This window comes from Sinocyclocheilus grahami, unplaced genomic scaffold (assembly GCF_001515645.1).
Source record: "Sinocyclocheilus grahami isolate Dianchi unplaced genomic scaffold, SAMN03320097.WGS_v1.1 scaffold346.1, whole genome shotgun sequence".
Taxonomy (NCBI): domain Eukaryota; kingdom Metazoa; phylum Chordata; class Actinopteri; order Cypriniformes; family Cyprinidae; genus Sinocyclocheilus; species Sinocyclocheilus grahami.
Window position 1 is genome coordinate 140,476 of NW_015505525.1, and position 19,666 is coordinate 160,141.

General features: G+C 39.4%; 3 protein-coding genes across 3 annotated transcripts in view; 2 read left to right on the forward strand and 1 right to left on the reverse strand.

The window, feature by feature from the left end:
* Positions 1 to 4,501, forward strand: part of strada (STE20 related adaptor alpha) — a 15,785-nt gene extending 11,284 nt beyond the window's left edge. Inside the window, exons 6-12 of the mRNA XM_016228962.1 lie at positions 1,664 to 1,772; positions 1,879 to 2,002; positions 2,169 to 2,340; positions 2,722 to 2,826; positions 2,923 to 3,176; positions 3,510 to 3,552; positions 4,128 to 4,501. Of these exons, the coding sequence (XP_016084448.1) occupies positions 1,664 to 1,772; positions 1,879 to 2,002; positions 2,169 to 2,340; positions 2,722 to 2,826; positions 2,923 to 3,176; positions 3,510 to 3,552; positions 4,128 to 4,283 (963 nt within the window). The 3' untranslated portion in view covers positions 4,284 to 4,501. The remainder of the gene's footprint in view (positions 1 to 1,663; positions 1,773 to 1,878; positions 2,003 to 2,168; positions 2,341 to 2,721; positions 2,827 to 2,922; positions 3,177 to 3,509; positions 3,553 to 4,127) is intronic.
* A 959-nt stretch (positions 4,502 to 5,460) lies between these two features.
* Positions 5,461 to 8,564, reverse strand: rnf113a (ring finger protein 113A). Its single transcript, XM_016228941.1, has 10 exons — positions 8,406 to 8,564; positions 8,170 to 8,246; positions 7,956 to 8,054; positions 7,676 to 7,783; positions 7,249 to 7,358; positions 7,053 to 7,159; positions 6,863 to 6,952; positions 6,689 to 6,782; positions 6,376 to 6,482; positions 5,461 to 5,954 (listed from the first exon to the last, which is right to left on the reverse strand). Exons 1-10 carry the CDS (start codon positions 8,506 to 8,508, stop codon positions 5,887 to 5,889), a joined length of 963 nt encoding a protein of 320 aa, XP_016084427.1. The 5' UTR covers positions 8,509 to 8,564; the 3' UTR covers positions 5,461 to 5,886.
* A 459-nt stretch (positions 8,565 to 9,023) lies between these two features.
* Positions 9,024 to 18,867, forward strand: LOC107548330 (U1 small nuclear ribonucleoprotein 70 kDa-like). Its single transcript, XM_016228963.1, has 10 exons — positions 9,024 to 9,221; positions 9,704 to 9,857; positions 10,053 to 10,115; positions 10,956 to 11,010; positions 12,972 to 13,036; positions 13,120 to 13,182; positions 13,282 to 13,363; positions 15,196 to 15,297; positions 17,172 to 17,271; positions 17,355 to 18,867. Exons 2-10 carry the CDS (start codon positions 9,711 to 9,713, stop codon positions 18,148 to 18,150), a joined length of 1,473 nt encoding a protein of 490 aa, XP_016084449.1. The 5' UTR covers positions 9,024 to 9,221; positions 9,704 to 9,710; the 3' UTR covers positions 18,151 to 18,867.
* Positions 18,868 to 19,666: the final 799 nt, after the last annotated feature.

Below are 19,666 nucleotides of genomic sequence, written 5' to 3' on the forward strand. Positions count from 1 at the left end.
TATATATATATATATATATATATATCATCATTATTATTATTATTATTTTTAATAATTATATTAGTAATTATTCAAATAAAATAATTCAAAATATAAAATAATTATAATCAATATAACAGTTTGACACACAAGTGAAATTAATATTTAGTTTTATTCACAAACTTTACATCACCAATAACTGTTTCAAAATAAGTTGATTTTAACAACAAGCCTTTCTTTTGGAAAAAATAGATGGATGGATAGAGAGAGATTTAGTACAGTGTTATTTTACTATTTAGTATTTATATACACTGTAGCATACTATTATAGTATTTATTATTTTTTAATTGGCTTTTATTTGTATATTTTCAGTTTCCATTTTTATCATAGTTTAAAGGGGGTCATATGACGTTGCTAAAAAGAACATTATTTTGTGTATTTGGTGTAATGCAATGTGTTTATGCGGTTTAAGGTTAAAAAAGCACATTATTTTCCACATAATGTACATTATTGTTTCTCCTCTATGCCCCGCCTTTCTGAAACGCATCGATTTTTACAAAGCTCATCAGTCTGAAAAGCGAGGTGTGCTGTGATTGGCCAGCTTTCCAGAGCGTTGGGATTGGCCGAATGCCTCAAGCGTGTGACGGAAATGTTACGCCCCTTAACATACTGTGATGGCGTCTCCCAGCAGGACGAGACAAAACCAATAAAACCCATTACAAATGAGGCATTTGTTGCATCCAGGGGGGACATAATTACTGATTATAATGGCTTGTACTGTCTTTTTAAGTGTTGCATTGCGTATCGCGCTGCGTAAACATAAAACCATGTCTGCATTTGTGATCGTAGAAACAACAAGCCTACTCTACACTGCTCAAAACTCACATTTGAATCAAATTATTTAAATATAAAAAACATACTTACAGGCTGTGAGTCAGAAGCGCCAGACTGTCCTTGCAAAGTTGGAACTGCCCAACTTTATAGAAACAGCCTTTGTGCCACAGACGCATTGTAGGCTACTGGTTCAGGAAACAGTCCTCGTCCTCCATAAAATGCGCAGCACCCATCTGAATATTTGGGTTGAACTGTTCTGGAACAGTGTTGTAAATACAACTTAACCACTAATTTCTAGTTGTGTCCTCTTGGAAGACCAAACAAAGTAGTTTCGCTTTCACAACGAAACACACAGCGACTCCACAACATGGCAGCGGCGGCAACAGCAAGAATTAAAGTTATGCCTTCTTTTTTTTGCGTGAACATTTGGGCGGTGTTATGCAAATCTTCCCACATGGTGACGTAGACATGTGGGGGCGTGTTAGAACGAGCTGTTTTAGGTAGGCGTGGCTGACTCTTAACTTTTATAAAGAATATCTCTTTGGATTTGAGACTTTAGTCTTTGCAACTTTACAGATCTTCTTTATGCACCAAGAGCTTGTAACACTCCAAAGAGAGAGGAAAAATTGAAATCGCATCATATGACCCCTTTAAGAAATATTTTTTATAGTTTGTTAAGAATAACAACACTGATTCAGTGTGAAAGTGTATTTCAATGTGTGTTTTTAGTAATTTAGTGTTTTTATTACTTGACATTGCTGCAAAATAAATACTTAACTAGCCAATTAGTCCTGCATATCGCTAGCATATATACATAAGCATTGCATCCACTTTCTCTGTTTTTCTAAAGGGAGAACTCCATGTGTCTAAGCTGTTCCACCACCCCTGTATCCTCCCATACAAGAGTGTCTTCATCGCTGAGAATGAACTGTGGGTGATCACACCCTTCATGGCCTACGGTTAGCGGAGACATTCTGTATCACCCATATCAAGTCCAAACTGCTCATAGTGCCAGTTGTAAATGTGTTTTGCTTACCGATCCTTTGTGTTTCTCTTCTCCATCAGGATCAGCACGAGACTTGATCAGTACACATTTTACTGACGGTTTGAGTGAGCAGACAATTGCCTACATCCTGCTGGGTGTGCTGAGAGCGCTGGAGTACATACATCAGATGGGCTATGTTCACCGGTGAGGAACATGCACTATATATACACTCATGATTTGTTGTTGTTGTTATTATTAGTCAAACAGGTTAATAATTCAACAACCACACCAGACTGTCAGCCTGATGTCTTTAATGTAGGTGTTGCAAGAATATTGAAGTATTTTTTATCATCTCAATTTGTGTCTATAGTAGTGTGAAGGCAAGCCACATCCTGATTTCAGCAGATGGACAGGTGTATCTGTCCGGTCTTCGGAGTATCTTCAGCCTGATCCGTCACGGTCAGAGAGCACGCGTTGTACACGATTTTCCCCAGTACAGTGTTAAAGTACTACCTTGGCTCAGTCCAGAGGTTCTGCAGCAAGTATGTTTGAAATATACTTCCGATCTCAAGTTTTTTTAAAATAAAAATAAGAAATGTTTTTTTGTGCAGCAAATCAACATATTAGAATGATTTCTGAAGGATCATGTGACACCGAAGGCTGGAGTAAACTACTGAAATTCAGCTTTGCCATCACAGGAATAAATTACATTTTCAAATATATTCCATTAGAAAATTATTACTATTAAATTGTAATAATATTTCATAACATTTTTGCTAAAAATAAATGCAGCTGCATAAGCGACTTTTTTTCTTTCTTTTTTTTAAACATTCAAAAATCTTTCTGACCCCAAACTTTTAAACAGTACTGTATACTGTCTATGTATTACATTGGAAATTATATTATACATATGTATATTTTAGAATCTTCAGGGATATGACTTCCGCTCAGACATTTACAGTTTGGGCATCACTGCATGTGAGCTAGCTAATGGACACGTGCCCTTCAAAGACATGCCTGCTACACAGGTGAGGCAAACACTTGCTTTTTTATCAATCTCTTTTTGCTTTCCCTCCTTTTTATCTTTCATGTAACTTGATAAACTGTCCCTTTGCCTGTATCAGATGTTGTTAGAGAAGTTGAACGGTACAGTCCCCTGCCTGCTGGACACCACCACCATCCCCCCTGAAGAACTGAGCATGAAACCGTCTCGCTCTGGGGCCGACTCTGGGATCTGCGAGGGCCCTGGCGCCGGTGGAGCTCGCCACACAAACGGAGAACCCTCATCCTCCTCCGGTGGAAACCCGTACAGCCGAACATTCAGTTCTCACTTTCATGCCTTCGTGGAACTTTGTCTACAGAGAGATCCTGAGAAAAGGTAAATAACACTCTACTCTTTGTGATTTATATCGATTTTTAAAGAAATAATTCAAAATTCAGTCATTTACTCACCATGGCATCGTTCCAAATCTATATGATTTTTATTTTTTTGTGGAGCACAAAAAGAGAAAGTTTAGGAACGGACTGACCACTCGTTACATTATAATGAAAGTGAATGGGGATCAAGGCTGCTGAGCTTCAAGCTATAAATAACTGTAGCATAAAAAGTTTCACAAAAGTAATGTATACTTTAATTCCTTGTTTGTTTTGAAAGTAACGTATACTTTTGTGATGTAATAGACTAAATGTATGTTGTTATGTCTTCCCACAGACCCTCTGCCAGCTCTCTGATAGGCCATTCCTTCTTCAAACAGGTGAGTCTTACCTTCTTCAGAGGAAATATCTGACATAGTGGCAAGAAAAAGTATGTGAAAGTGTTATTCATTAATTGGTTATAAAAACACAAGTATAGACAAACAAAACGTGCTTATGCTAACAACAAAACAGCACATCCCATTAAACATTAACAGTGCTGTGAAAAAAAGTAAATGAACTTTACCTTGTAGTCAGTATCTGAATGATCAACAGTTTATTTTGGCGAGTTTCATGAGTTCCTTGTTTGATCTGAACAACATTCGTTGATCATCCAGGTAATGACAACAAGGTAAAGTTCACTTTTTCACATGTTTTTCACAGCACTGTGAATGTTTAATGGGATGTTATCAATAAAAACACATATGGCGATATTGACAAAGTTACTGAACTAAACTGCTTTAAAGCTGAAATGGAATGTTTTGTAACTGATTAATTTTATAACATTAACTGTTATTTTCCCATTTATTCATGTGAAGCCGATTTGAAACGATCTGCATCGTATAAAGCTCTATATCAATAAATGTGACTTGACTCAATGTATTGTTGTGCTCTATATAACGTTTTAACATTGTAGATCAAGCGCAGACCATCTGAGGCTCTTCCTGAGCTTCTGCGTCCAGCTTCTCCAATCAGCAGCTTAGACTGCATGCAGCCTCAGGATTCGCCCACTGGACTGGCCAGTCTGGAGTCTGATCTCAGCCAGCTGGATGTGGATGACTGGGACTTTTGACATTAAACGGATGAGAAATTAAGAGATGATGGATTGGATGGAAAGGGTGATTTTGAGGGTGAAAATAAAATGAATGATTTTGTTGTGTTTTAAGGGAGAAAAAGGGAAGGCTGGTGCTATGTGAATGTGAGCTTCAAATATGTTACAAGAGACTCTGGAATGTTTCTTGTTGTCTTTTGTGATTTGTGTATATCACTGAAACTACAAGGATAGACTATTAAACGAGAAATGAAAAACCAGCAGCCATCATAACCTTGCTAATGCATTCAGAAGCATGAACTGAAGCAAACTCTTAGACTGGCCATGTGACAATGGTGATCACTTGAGGCTACCAAAACCTGTTCTATGCGTTTCACCTGAACTAATGACACTCTATGAATGTCTACCAGCTTACAGCAACACAGGTTCACAGTTGAATTCCCATGTCTCCTAGCATATTTGTCCAATGAAGCTGAAAGAGCTGTCAGTAAAGTCAACCTAAGCGAAGCAGTATTCAAAATATGGATGGATTGTGGGGATTAAAACTATCACCGTCTCAGAGTTTCTTCCCCCGACACAAATGTTGACGCCACCAGAAATATGCTAGAGGACAAAATTTAGGTTTTGCCTGCTCTCTGGTGTAGTTATTACTTTTAAAATATTAGTTGTATTTCTGTACTTGGCATGTGTTACAGGAGGAAGTACTTCAAAGGACCATCTGTGTATTTTCAGCATATTTACCTCTTGGTGAAATGGAATAAATTTTGCAACAGCACAAATGTCAACCCTTGTTTGCTGTTTTTACCAATGTTGTTTGATACATTACACCCCATTTTGAAAAACAGCTTCTACAATAATGATTTCTCTATAAAATTTTTCAGTTTATAATAGCGAATGCACTGATCAATTTTACAAATAAGATGGTAATTATTTTTTATGTTATGGCCGACAACCAATCAATGACAGACATTAAACTTCTATACTGTTTTGCCGAAATTATATAAAAAAGGTACAAATAAATCAATTTTAAATTCTAAGCATTTAGCCATCGCATTATACAGTATAAAAAAATATTTTTGAGATATGCTTAAGATTATATTTAACCATGTTTTTAAAGATCAACTTTACCTTTGTCATCATCTAACAATAATCACTTAACCTGAATGTAAAAATAGTGTAAATGAGCATGAACAATGAAATATCCATTATCAGCTGATGGTGATAAACTACAAAGCATCTAAAGGCCTCTCCGAGATAAATATATTGATTACTATATTGACATTCACACCGACATGTCATCTGCAATCTTTAAATGCTCGAGTTCTTCAATGCCAGGTGGGATTCTGATTGGCTGTCAATATTTTTAGCCTTCATCAGCTGAAATTAATTACAATGATATTGTTCCTTTGTGTCATTATCGTTATAGTTGTTGTGTGGGTTTTCCTGTTCTCATAGAATTATTAAAAACTAATATTGAAACATCAGCTATAAATCTTATCCTGGGAGATTTCTTAAACGTTCTACAAAAAAAAAAAGTAGGTTTATTTCAAACGTTTTAAACATTTACAACTCCGAGGGAATCTGAATGACAGAAGTAAAACGCAGAAGGGGAGGCGGTGTGGTTCTAGTCGTCCTCATCTGAGGGAGGCTGGTCAGCGGCTGCCTGCTGTTTCTGCATCTTAGCCATGAGCTCTGAGGGGAAAAATACACTAAAAATAAGTTTCTTATTCTTCATTTCATATTATATATGATATTGGTGCATGAAAGCATCAGGGGGGCTATGAATTATCCTCAACCTTTGACCAGCTGACCAAACCGGTTCCAGTTATTTGTGATTAATGCAAAATAATTTTCCACCTCAAACTACACAACGTTTCAAAAGTGGGGGTCAGTAAGATTTTTTTTATTTATGTTTTTGAAATGATGTTTGTGGAAACCATGATACATTTTTCCAGGAACATTATAAATGTCTTTAATGTTAGTTCTGATCAATTTAATGCATCCTTGCTTAATAAAGGTATTCATTTCTTTCCAAAAAAATCAAACCGACCCCAAACCTTTGAACGGTAGTGTATGTTGTGTTCAATTCAAGGTTTTCTAAATAGATAAGCACCTTTGGCAGGGTTGAAGACGCCATTGGTCTGCTGGTTACAAACATAACAGCGCTTAGATTTGCGGTAGTGCTGGAGAGCACAGGCCTCGCAGAAGTAGTGCCGGCACCTGGAAAACAAAGACATTATACTTCTGAATTGAGAATGACATACTAGTCTACAGTCAAATATGTGACAACAACATGCAAACACAATGGCAAATTATTTAGATATGATGTATAGAGGCTGAAGCAAAATAATGTGGATTTGTGCTGTGGTAAGAGGAGGGAATAGCATTTGCAATTCCAACTGGCCATGGCTTAATGTAGCACTCACTTTGTAATAATGGGGTTTTTAAACGAATCTCTACAAATGAAACACTTGAAAGGAAGATCTTCTTCATCGCTGCTCACTTCATAGTTCTCCTCATCTGTGAGATAACCAATATGTCAGAAAGCAAAACAAAAGAAACTAAATGTTTTCAAAGACCTGTAACTAAAGATGGCTCACCGTTTGCCCCATATCGTCCTTCGTCAAGCTCTCGCTCAATCTGCCAGCCGTGCTTATAGTCTGAGCGGTCATGAAGAAACTTACAGCTGTCTGAGAATTAAAAAAAAAAACATGTTTGTTCCTGCCATGGGTGCTCACATGAACCTCAAAAGAATGACAAAAATAGAGAGGAAAACTGTTGCCTGCTCACCTCCAAACCCACAGAAGCCAGTCTCTTTATAGTCTTTGCAAATGTCGGGCTGGTAATCCCACCGTACTGTGGCCCTCAGATGCTCAGGCGCTCTGATTGGTCCTTTCCTATCACGTACAAGACATTATGGATCAGTTAAACATTGTGTGTCCTCAAAAACAGATAGAGTCACAGCGGCTCATTTATACTGACTCACCTGACCATACCAGAGGAAGCGTTGCCCATGGTGGAGTCTTTGGGTTTAATGTATTTGTGGTAGTTGTTGATGCCGCGATAAATTTTATCGTCTTCTTTACCAGAGAGCTCCTAGAAATAAAATACAGGCATGCCACAGAATGAAGAGATTGTGATTATTGTGGCCACCCAAACAATAACTGTATATCTTAAAAGTCAGCATGAAAGTGCATCTAAGTGCATCTTAATGATCTTACTGTGAACTTTCTATGTATGTTTCTTTTTTACCATAATTTTGAATTAAAATGTAATAACTTCCAGTGGAACGATTGACTTTTCCAATCATTTAGTACTGTAAAGCTGTTTAGATGCAATCTGCATTGTAAAGCGCACTATACAAATACATTTGAATTTACAATAATGGTGCTGGTTATTGCTGTTCATCGTACCTCCTGAATCTTCTGGCTGCGCTCAAAAATGGCCTGAGCATCTTTGTCCCTCTCTGTGTCCAACTCATAAAGAGCAGTGGCCCCCATGTCATCTGGTCCCTCTGGTTTCTGCAACAAACAGTAATACGCTGAATTACAAGAATCAGTAGCTCTAGTCAAAGTTAGCATTTTCACAAGCAGCAGAAATGTCAAATCACAAGTCGTAATGAATTAAGAATAATTCATTTAAGGTTTGCTATAGTATAAATAATTTCATCATACATAAATCTAACACACTCACCGCTGACCGAGTCGACCTGTAAGAGACGGTGACATTCTTGTCTTCTTTCTCCTCTTCACTTTCGCTCGATGAGACTTCTTCCCTCTCCACTTTCTTTGTCTATATAAGGAGGGGTGTGCAGCAAATGACTGGTGGTTATGGCTTCAGTGTAAACAACAGCTTCGTAAAAGACACATAATGCAGATTTCATGTAACACAGGAAGTGCCGGCATACTTTCTGAATCATGGGGTTCGCAACAGCAGCTTTCTTCTTTCTGACCACAGCACTGCCCTCCTCGCCGCTACTTCTGTCTGATGAACAAACACACATAACGTTACTGATTTAATACACTGAGCTGCACAAATGTGTTGAACGGGAACATTGACTAAACGTATACGGACTACATAAAACTGCTCAGTCCAAACATGCATTACAGAGAACCCATAAAAAATAAATAATAAGAAAAATACCTTTATCGCTATCACTTGCATTTCTTTTCCGTGCAGAAAATATCTTGTTTGATTTCTTAAAAAGAAACTTGCAGGTTGTTTTTGGCTCTTCGGAGTCCGCCATCTTTAACTATGAAACAAACCATGAGGAGTAAATATGAGGAACTGCGGGTATAGTGCCTCTTGTGTTTGGGAGGAATTGTACTAGGATCAGTGGAAGTGCATAGGGGTGTATTGTTATTAATATTTCATATTTTACTATTACTATAAATATTCACTTAATCAGTTTCAGACCAATTTTGGAGGCAGGCATAACACACGATGAATGGTGGCTCATTTTGTTGCTATATTAAAACAGAACAACCTTGGGAAGCCCTTGGCAACAATAACATTTTAAAAATGGTAATGCTTCTACATTTTCTACATGTGTAAAATAAAAAAATTAAAGAAATTTCTTTTTTGAACGTTACATTAAGATTTTTTCCCTTATGCATAGGTTTTAGGGATTTGAAGATGGTCACCTTCTGGAAATGCAGTTTGGAATCTAGTCAAAGCTTTTATGTTGCAATACTTAACCACGCCCCTAACGTAAAGCTCCACTAGACGAGTACAAACGTCGTAAAGTACCAGAGTAGTTTACGGCCTCGCGCCATTTTAAGAAAGGAACGGCTCGTTCAGCTTGGTGAGGGTACACGTTGGGTATTGTGTGGACCGAAATACATACAAAATACTTACGATTGTTTAAGAAGTCCGCGCGCGAAGATTTCCTACAGACAAACACAGAGGGGGTGTTGCGCTAAAATCGGAGGTTTCGTCGGAACCGAATGAGAAGCTGAGGTAATTGGCTGTGAGAGGCCGCCTGTGGAAATGTTGGCGATCTCTGGTCTGATCAGCAACGTTAGGGTTTGAGAGCATTGAGTTGTGGTTTACACGTGTGTTACAAACCTGCACTTCCATTACTCGTGTGCATCGTTTCGGTTTGTTTATCATATGAAGCTTAATAGTGAAAAGGCTGGTTATTTAATCAATAGTGTAATTCGAGTATAGTGATTGTTGGCAAGAAGCTAACCGAGGTAACTTAGCAGGCACTGCTAGCTGCTAACATACCGAACATCGTTTAGGGGGTGTTTCTTTACTGATGCAGATACTGGAAAATGCTTGAAAACCTGAAAACACTAACGTTACGTTTACGAATGTCGATATGTCAGAAACTGAAATCTCTTATTAATCAATTAGCCACAGTAACTGCACAGATCTGGTGTTTGGGGCGTATGTTAAAAGTTGTTATGGATGAATTAATTATAATTTATCTTTCCTAGGTGAACAATGACTCAGTTTCTTCCCCCGAACCTGTTGGCATTGTTTGCCCCGCGGGACCCGATACCGTTCCTGACCCAGCTGGAGAAACTTCCCCATGAGAAACATCACAACCAGCCGTACTGCGGGATTGCCCCTTTCATCCGGCATTTTGAGGTGCTTTTGCCATATATTATGTAAACTGTCATTTTACATTTTATGGATTTTTTTTTGAAAGACTTGCACATAAAGATTACACCAAGTGTTCGATCAGAAAATGGTTGCATGCATGATGCAAATTACGAAAGATATTTTGAAAAGTGTTATGTGATACTGTTATATAATGATGTTTTGTTACCCACTGTTGGTTAGGACCCCAGAGATGCGCCGCCACCCACAAGAGCAGAGACGCGGGAGGAAAGGTTGGAGAGAAAGGTGAGTTAGTCTTGACTGAATTGAGTTTCTGTGGGAAGTTTAATCATGGTTTCTAATGCTTAGTTCTTATAACTTGCTGACCGATATTTATTTAGTGGGATTATGAGTTCAAGAGAGAACAGAACAGATTATGTAATAAATCTGATATATTGAAGTGACTGAGTAGGATAGTCTTTTTAGTACACCTAATTGTGGGCAGTTTTCATGTGTTCCTTGAAAATGAGAACATAGGAGATTTTCTCATGGGAACTTGTTTATTTTTGTTTGTAATATTGTCCATTGTGATTTGAATTGCAGAGAAGGGAGAAGATGGAAAGGAGGCAAGTTGTGGATTTTTTTTTGAAAGACTTGCACATAAAGATTACACCAAGTGTTCGATCAGAAAATGGTTGCATGCATGATGCAAATTACAAAAGATATTTTGAAAAGTGTTATGTGATACTGTTATATAATGATGTTTCGTTACCCACTGTTGGTTAGGACCCCAGAGATGCGCCGCCACCCACAAGAGCAGAGACGCGGGAGGAAAGGTTGGAGAGAAAGGTGAGTTAGTCTTGACTGAATTGAGTTTCTGTGGGAAGTTTAATCATGGTTTCTAATGCTTAGTTCTTATAGCTTGCTGACCGATATTTATTCAGTGGGATTATGAGTTCAAGAGAGAACAGAACAGATTATGTAATAAATCTGATATATTGAAGTGACTGAGTAGGATAGTCTTTTTAGTACACCTAATTGTGGGCAGTTTTCATGTGTTCCTTGAAAATGAGAACATAGGAGATTTTCTCATGGGAACTTGTTTATTTTTGTTTGTAATATTGTCCATTGTGATTTGAATTGCAGAGAAGGGAGAAGATGGAAAGGAGGCAAGTTGTTGTGGAAACAGAACTGAAGCTATGTAAGTATCTGAACCCATTACAGTGTTTCCCACAGGATTTTGTGAGACTGTTGGGTGGACCTCGGACCCTCTAGTTCACAATAAAGCTGTTCATAAAGTTTTATTTTGAACTTGTATTCAAAATAAAAAAATATATAAAGAAATACAGTCAGTTCCCTTCAGAAATGCGTTCATATTAATCCCCACCCCAGTATTTATATCTATCTTCCAATATTTTGAGCATCGCGAACAGTGGGCTTGTTGTGCCTGTACATTTTTTCAGGCCCTGCTTGCAAGAGAGAAACCCTTGAGCTTTTATTTTGATGGAAACTGTAGCTGAGCTTTTATTTTGTAGGAAAACTCCAGCTTCTGTGAAAACAGGTTTACAATCATGTCGCATTACAAATTTAGTGAAATGCTGTAATCATCTGACCACTAAAATTATGCAAATGTGAAAAAGTAAATGGTGCCGCTCCATTCCCAGACGTGCGCTAAACTCACAGCACATGCAAAAATAGTTCACTGCATTTACTGTGAACTGAGCCGCTCTGAGACATGGAAACCACCAGATCCCGTGAAGTGTGCACTTTGCTTTGAAATGCGTAGTGCAAACAGTTTCATAAGGGAATCAAGCCATATTGCTTAAGCTTTCGGTTTGTTTGTTTGACATATGCTCTGTAGTGCTGGGCGGTATACCGGTTCATACCGAATACTGGTGTTTATTTTTATGATGATATGAATTTAAAATATGTCGTTTAAACAATGTTCGGAATGCGACACTGTTTGAAAGGGGTCTCTTTTCCCTTTTGCACTGTGGGGGGGGAGCAGCTGTATGTGTTACTAAGCGTGAAAGTTCTGAAACTGAAGCTGCAGAAGTAATAGAACATGATGACAGAAAAACTCACCCACAAAATCCACAATGACCGCCACAAATATCCACCCCCCCCTGCCATCAGCTCCCGCTTCTCTCTCTCTCTCTCTCTCACACACACACACACACGAGTGCAACTTTGGCACTAGATTTAGAAATGTTCAGACCCTTTTAGCGGCTTTTTTCCATAGAATATTCATACTGACAAACCTAGCGACTTTTTTGGATAAACCTTAGCTATGGTTCAGTTGGAAGATTTCGCCAGTGCTGTCCCGCGAACGCGAGGTCTGACTTTCCCGGAGAAGTGTCACCTCTCTCGGTGTCTGTTTCTGTGCAGTGAGCGGCAAAGAAGCAGCGCATTCAGTTGGCCGCACCGCAGCAGACTCGTCAATAAATGAGTACAAAACAGCATTTCCTAGCACCTGTCACTTACTGATAGTTTGGAATTATAAATATGAGCGTAGTTCATCAGTTAATATCACATGCACTTTTTTTAGTTGTTTTTTTTTTTAGTTTGTTACTCTGACGCAAGCAGTTCGCTGCATGAGACAAAGTAATATAGCCAAAACAACCGCATAGCCGCTCTTTAGTGTAGATGCATGTTGATTTTATCAGACGATGCCGCGATTATAAAAGAGAGTGACTCCTGGTTAACATGTATTAAAAGGGGTCGTATTTAGTCACTATTTAGTGTGGTATTTTTTTACTTCACTCATCATGACAGTAAAATAGGGCATTCTACGTCAACATACTGCAGTATTTCCTCTCTCAATCAGTAGAAAATATGGTTAACACCCGGTCATGCATGAAAAAAAAAAACGTTATGTACCGTGAAACCGGTATAATTTTGAAAAATACCATGATATAAGTTTTTGGTCATACCGCCCAGCACTAATGCTCTGACAAAGCAATGGTGCAAAACACAATGTTGAAGACTTTTTTTGTTATAATGAGAAGTTTAAATATATTTTCGGTTTATGAAACTCTAGCGGGACAGATTAAACTGTGGCGGGCCACCACAGTCTAGTTAATGAATGGGAAACACTGCATTAATAAGTGAACCAATAGAACCCTATATTATAACCTTAAACTGTTTCTTGTATTCCCACAGGGGACCCACACAACGATCCTAATGCTCAAGGAGATGCGTTTAAGACCTTGTTTGTGGCTCGAGTTGTGAGTATTTTTGACAAGAATCTAAATGTTTAGAGATTGTCCTGAAGACTCGCATCTTACATGTTTTTTTTCTGTTTATGCAGAATTATGACACCACCGAATCAAAACTACGGCGTGAGTTTGAAGTCTATGGTCCTATTAAACGGGTAAGTTGTACTAAATATGTATTATGCACGTTTCCGTAGTATGCTACTACCCATTTGTTATCCTGCAGAAACATCCCTGAATTTATCTGGTTTTATTAGATCTATATTGTGTACAACAAGAAAACTGGCAAACCAAGAGGCTATGCGTTCATTGAGTACGAACACGAGAGAGACATGCACTGTGAGTAACCAAGACTACTTGTTCTTCAAATTCCTTAAATGACTAAAAGCAAGGTTCAGAACAGCTACACCATCTGTTACTACAATGAGTCATTTGTTGTATTTTCTTCCCTTGAAAACTATTAATTCATATTTTATTTTGAAGCAACAAAGTGTGTTGGTCATAGTCCATCTGTTCTGGTGTGTTTTTTTTATTTTTATTTTTTGTTGCAATGACCAAATATTTAGGTGTAGCCAACCACTCAATATTTAAAACTTACATATGAGAATGTAACTGTCAAGTTATAAAACTCCATTTGTGTGTGTGTGTGTGTGCTTGTATGACCGCTTGTCAACCCTATTATGTCTGTGTTCATAGTATATTCCTGTTTTTACCCCCGTGTGTATGTGTGTTGAATTTGATGTGAGTGTGATGGTGCAGCACATGTGGGGGAAAAGTGACGTGTGGCTGTGCGTTAGCCCAACACACATTCTGATGAATGTTGCCGCTTTATGGCATCTCTGTAATGTTTAGGCAGTGTGACATAGCAGTGTGTTTCCGACCGGAGCGGTGATGGTAAGCTAAAGGCTAAGGCCGTCTGTAGTGAACAAGGTGACCCATATACTTACACACCTGTTCATGTCTGGTGCACAAACCCTCATTAATATCAAGGCATTTTATAACTCGGTTCATGATTGAAGTGTTGCGGAGCGGGTCAATGCTTTCTATTAATTGCTTGTATGACCGCTTGTCAACCCTATTATGTCTGTGTTCATAGTATATTCCTGTTTTTACCCCCGTGTGTATGTGTGTGTTGAATTTGATGTGAGTGTGATGGTGCAGCACATGTGGGGGAAAAGTGACGTGTGGCTGTGCGTTAGCCCAACACACATTCTGATGAATGTTGCCGCTTTATGGCATCTCTGTAATGTTTAGGCAGTGTGACATAGCAGTGTGTTTCCGACCGGAGCGGTGATGGTAAGCTAAAGGCTAAGGCCGTCTGTAGTGAACAAGGTGACCCATATACTTACACACCTGTTCATGTCTGGTGCACAAACCCTCATTAATATCAAGGCATTTTATAACTCGGTTCATGATTGAAGTGTTGCGGAGCGGGTCAATGCTTTCTATTAATTGTGTGTTGTTCTCATTGCTACTGCAGCCGCCTATCTCTGATGGCTATTGGCCAGAGCTGGCTTGCAGATCTTGATGATGGTTTTGATACATCTACACCCTACTACCACAGCTCAGTATATGGTTGGTATGATGGGTTTGTATGATGGGTAAGATTTCTTTACACCCCTCATCTAATTTTAGGTTAGGTGTACTAAATCACTGTCAAAATTTAGGGCTAAACATAGGGCTTCCAGTTGTCATTGAGTGTGGCTTGGGCCAGGTGTAGTGAGTTTGAGCCTGTCGTTAATCTCTTCTATTAAAGCCATCGTACTAGTAATGTGGTTGTACTCTGCGAGATTTAGACTGTATGACCATTATGTTTGAAACAGAACAGTGTAGTAAAGAGAACCTGCTGGAGGTATTGCAACAATGTATGCAGCACACAATTGACGAATTGTCAGCGTAAAAGCTGATCTTGATTTTGTTTATTTTTTTGTTCTAGCAGCATTGTCAATTTAACTCATTACTGGTGGCTTATCCATTCAGAGGTAAGCGAGTGCTATAAATAGCTTAACATGTTTGAATGAAGTTCATCCCAAATTCAAGGTATGTAGCAGGAAATACTGTTGTGTGTATTCTTGTTTCTCATTGTCCAACTCTTTCTTTCTCTGTATTCTCCTTATTCCCTTCATCCCTCAATCTCCTCTTTTCTACTGCTCGTCTATCAACTCCTCTAGCTGCCTACAAGCATGCAGATGGCAAAAAGATTGATGGACGTAGAGTGCTTGTTGATGTTGAAAGAGGACGAACGGTCAAAGGATGGCACCCCCGGAGACTTGGTGCGCATTTATTTTTCTCTTCTTAATCAAGTGTTCTTTTCTAGGCTTTGGGTGTCCCGTGCTGCTCCTGGAGGCCCAATGTCCTGTAGAGTTTGGCTCCAGCCTGCCGCAATTTCCTTGAAGTTGCTAGTAGGGCTGAATGATTTTGGAAAATCTAATTGCGAATTATTATTATTATTATTTTAATTTTTTTTTACCACCAATATTGCGATTGCGATTTAATATGCAATTATTTTAAGCTCTTTGTTCTGTATTATTCAACAAAGACCAGCTATAAATCATTGTATAGTATGACCAACGCACTATTAGATAGATTAAACCTAAATGTTATTTTCTGTAGGCCAGGCGTATATGTTATGAGGAAATTAGGTGATGCATGAATTGATATGAATGACATTTTTATTTAACATCTACAATCACAGTATATTGACTGATATGTTGAACTTCCAACATTGTAAGCATGATAATTGTTTAAATACGCCTGGTGTAAACATTAATATGAAAGTCGGTAACAAATCACACAAACTAAAGTAGATTGCAGAAATATAAAAACAAATCTGTTGCTTTACCACACTACTTTAGGTAATTAAGTCACTGTAATAAACATATGTAAACATGTGGACTGCACTCAATACTGTCTGTTAACTTTAGACCAGTGCTTCTCAAACTTTTTTGGTCGTGCCCTCCTGTAAACCGATCAAAGAAAAACTGCCCCCCTTTCCCAAATCCCCATACCACCTCAGACTACCAAATAATTTCACTAAACATGAAAAATGAATGCTTTCTAATATATAATCCTACAGGGGAAAAAACACCTGCATCACTTGAAACATTGAAAAATAGCGTAGAGAGAATAACTGTTATTATTCTGTCTGTTATTTATTTATTTATTTTTTGTGGGTTTCATGCTGTCCGCTAAGGCATAGGACACACACAGGCTTTCCTCACCAACGACATTAAACACCGTGTCTACACCGGACGTCTCCGGCAAAATACATTAGAAACCATTATAATCCGTGACGCTGTCTACACTGAATGCAGCGCGGCGCGACCATAGGCTGCATAGGGCGCGACACGACAAAACCCCACATTAAACTGATGCCTTGTTCTATTTATAACGTACTGACGCAAAGATAAAATGATTAGCAACGGTTGCTTTGTCACGTCCAGTGTAGAGCTGTTGCGACGCGACAACTATAGCGTCCAGTATAGACACGGGGAGTGAAGCCGAGAGCAAGATATGCCTCGTCATATTTTCTGCATTTAGCTTTTAAACGACCAGCACCTGCCTGGGTCTGTGCGACTTCATCTATGGCTTTTCTCTTCCCTTTCACAAACCAATCCATCTCCCATTATAAGTTATGTCCTTTGGCTGTTTACCGTTTTATTTATTTTCTTTTTCTGCTGATGGCTGATGAAGCAGCGCTACTTAGACCGATGGGTGTGTGTCATCAAAGTATTGCGAGAGCTATAAGAGAGCGCGGACATCTCCTTATACTTTCTCTCGCCGTACTTTGATGTCATACACCGATCTGATCTTCAAGTCGAACACACCTCTTTACTCTCGCTTGTCACGTGACCATGTAATCGCAGCGTCTGCGATTGAAAAATCGCATTTTCTCATATCGTGATATTATCGCAAATGCAATTAATCGGTTCAGCCCTAGTTGCTAGTAATCCAGAGGATGCTTATTAGCTGGTTTTCAGGATAGTGGCCCTCCAGGAGCAGGATTGGACACTCCTGCTCTAGAGCAAAGCTCTGAAGGGACAGTGGATCACCAGGGCCAGAGTTGCACAACCCTGTTAAAGATAGTGTGGTTGTGATCGCAAGTATTACTTCACGTCTTCATTTGTACATTTATTTCACTGTTCAGGTGGAGGTCTTGGTGGTACAAGGAGAGGAGGGGCAGATGTCAACATCAAGCACTCTGGCAGAGACGACACTTCCCGCTATGATGACCGACCAATTGGAAGGTAAGTTGAGAGGGGCATGATTGTCTTCAAGTAGGTACATTTCAGTCTTCCGATCCTGACCTCTGTTGTGTCTCATCCTGCAGTGACCGCGATCGGGATCGTGAACGCAGGGATCGCAGTCGGGACCGAGAGAGGGACCGTGGTGAGCGCCGCCGTTCACGATCTCGAGAGAGACGCAGACGCACCAGGTCTCGTGAGCGCGAGAAGGCCATCGTGGTTCCAGGAGAGGAGGCAGGAGGTGGCAGTAGGCGCCGAGACAGGGAACGAGACCGAGGTGTTGCCGAAGGCAGCCGAGAGAGGAGTAGAGACCAAGATAGAGAAAGAGACCGCAAGAGGAGAAGCAGGAGCAGGGATAAAAAGAGAGACCGAGAGAGAGGAAAAGGTGCGGATGGAGGAGAGGAAGGCATGGGCGGGCTAGCTGATGGCATGATGCCCGAAGGAGGAGAAAGGGGTATGGAGGACCCATTGTGTGGTGAGCCAGGACGAGGTGAGGATGGAGGGCCCGAAGGAGAGGAGAGAGGTAGGGATCGAGACAAAGACAGGGAGAGAGACCGTGACAGGAAGCGCAGCCACAGGGATAAAGATAGAGATAGAGATCGGGAAAGAAGGAGAGACAGGGATAGAGATCGTGAACACAAGAGGGACCGGGGCGATCGGGACCGTGGGGACCGTAGGGAAGACAGACACGTGTCCTCCTCAGGAGATCAGGAGGGCTTGGGTAACGGAGGTGAAGAGGGCGAAGAGCAGTTGCCGCCACAATCAGAAGAAGGTTCACAGGATGGAATGATGATGATGGATCAGGATTCCATCCAGTCAGGAGAGGGCTATGCCTCCAATGAGAATGGATACAGGATGGAGGCCCAGGGTGATGAGTACTGAAGTGCCACCATTGTGTGAATCATCCGAGGTCCTCCAGTTGTAATGTTGATTGAATTCACAAATATCCTCAACCATAATGTAATGCCTCCACCATTTGCTTGCACTATGTCCACAGTGTGTAAGTATTATACTGTACTACCAACTGCTATCACTGAGAGAGCTTAGTGTCTCCCTGGTAAGAAGCATCCTTTGTTTAAAATCAAAAGATTATGTAGTTGAACTGTGAGCTTTTTTTTGTTTTGTTTTGTTTTTTGACCCCAGTTTAATTTGTGGGGCTTTGTAGACATAAAACTTCACTAAATAGCTAGCCTTATGATGCATTTGAATTCCCTGTCTAACATCAGCTCAGTATCAAGTGACTGCACTGCTAGAAAGAGATCTCTTGACTGAGGCACTGTATTTTATTACAGTGTAGTTTATTCAGTAAGGGATGGGTAACTGTCATGATTGGGGTTGTTTAGTACTGTCATGTCCATTTGCATAGATGTTTGTTGATTTACAAGAGTAATTGGTTATTGCTTTGTAATGTTATCTGAACAACGTTACTTTTATATCTGCACCCCCCTCCCATTTCTCTGCAGTTATATTTTTTCTCTTTTGTCTTGTACATTGTTTCATATTTGGTTCAATATGTGGATCGTTTGCAAATTGTACAGTGGCGCCTAATTGTACTATAGTCACAAAGGCAGCAAACATTGACACGGATGTGTTTTTTTTTTTTTTGTTTTGTTTTGTTTTTTGACTCCAGTTTAATTTGTGGGGCTTTGTAGACATAAAACTTCACTAAATAGCTAGCCTTATGATGCATTTGAATTCCCTGTCTAACATCAGCTCAGTATCAAGTGACTGCACTGCTAGAAAGAGATCTCTTGACTGAGGCACTGTATTTTATTACAGTGTAGTTTATTCAGTAAGGGATGGGTAACTGTCATGATTGGGGTTGTTTAGTACTGTCATGTCCATTTGCATAGATGTTTGTTGATTTACAAGAGTAATTGGTTATTGCTTTGTAATGTTATCTGAACAACGTTACTTTTATATCTGCACCCCCCTCCCATTTCTCTGCAGTTATATTTTTTTCTCTTTTGTCTTGTACATTGTTTCATATTTGGTTCAATATGTGGATCGTTTGCAAATTGTACAGTGGCGCCTAATTGTACTATAGTCACAAAGGCAGCAAACATTGACACGGATGTGTTTTTTTTTTTAAATACGATGGTCTGCAATGAGTTCACAAATCGCTCTTAATTTTTTTTTTTTTTTCATTTTTTTTTTTTTTTTTTTTTTTTTTTTTTTTGCTTGTATCTCTGGTCGTATTGGTTCTGCTTTTCATTCTTGAATAAATACTTTTTATTGCCAAATTATTGTCTGGTTGTCTTGGGTCTTTATTTCTAAGTCGATGTTGTCAGTTCAGACACTGGGTTGCAAAAAGGCGAGTGGGGGTTCAATCTTCAACTGGCTGGCAGGAGCTGCCACTGACAGGTCATGTGACCTGCCAGTGGCTGGGGGGCGCCGC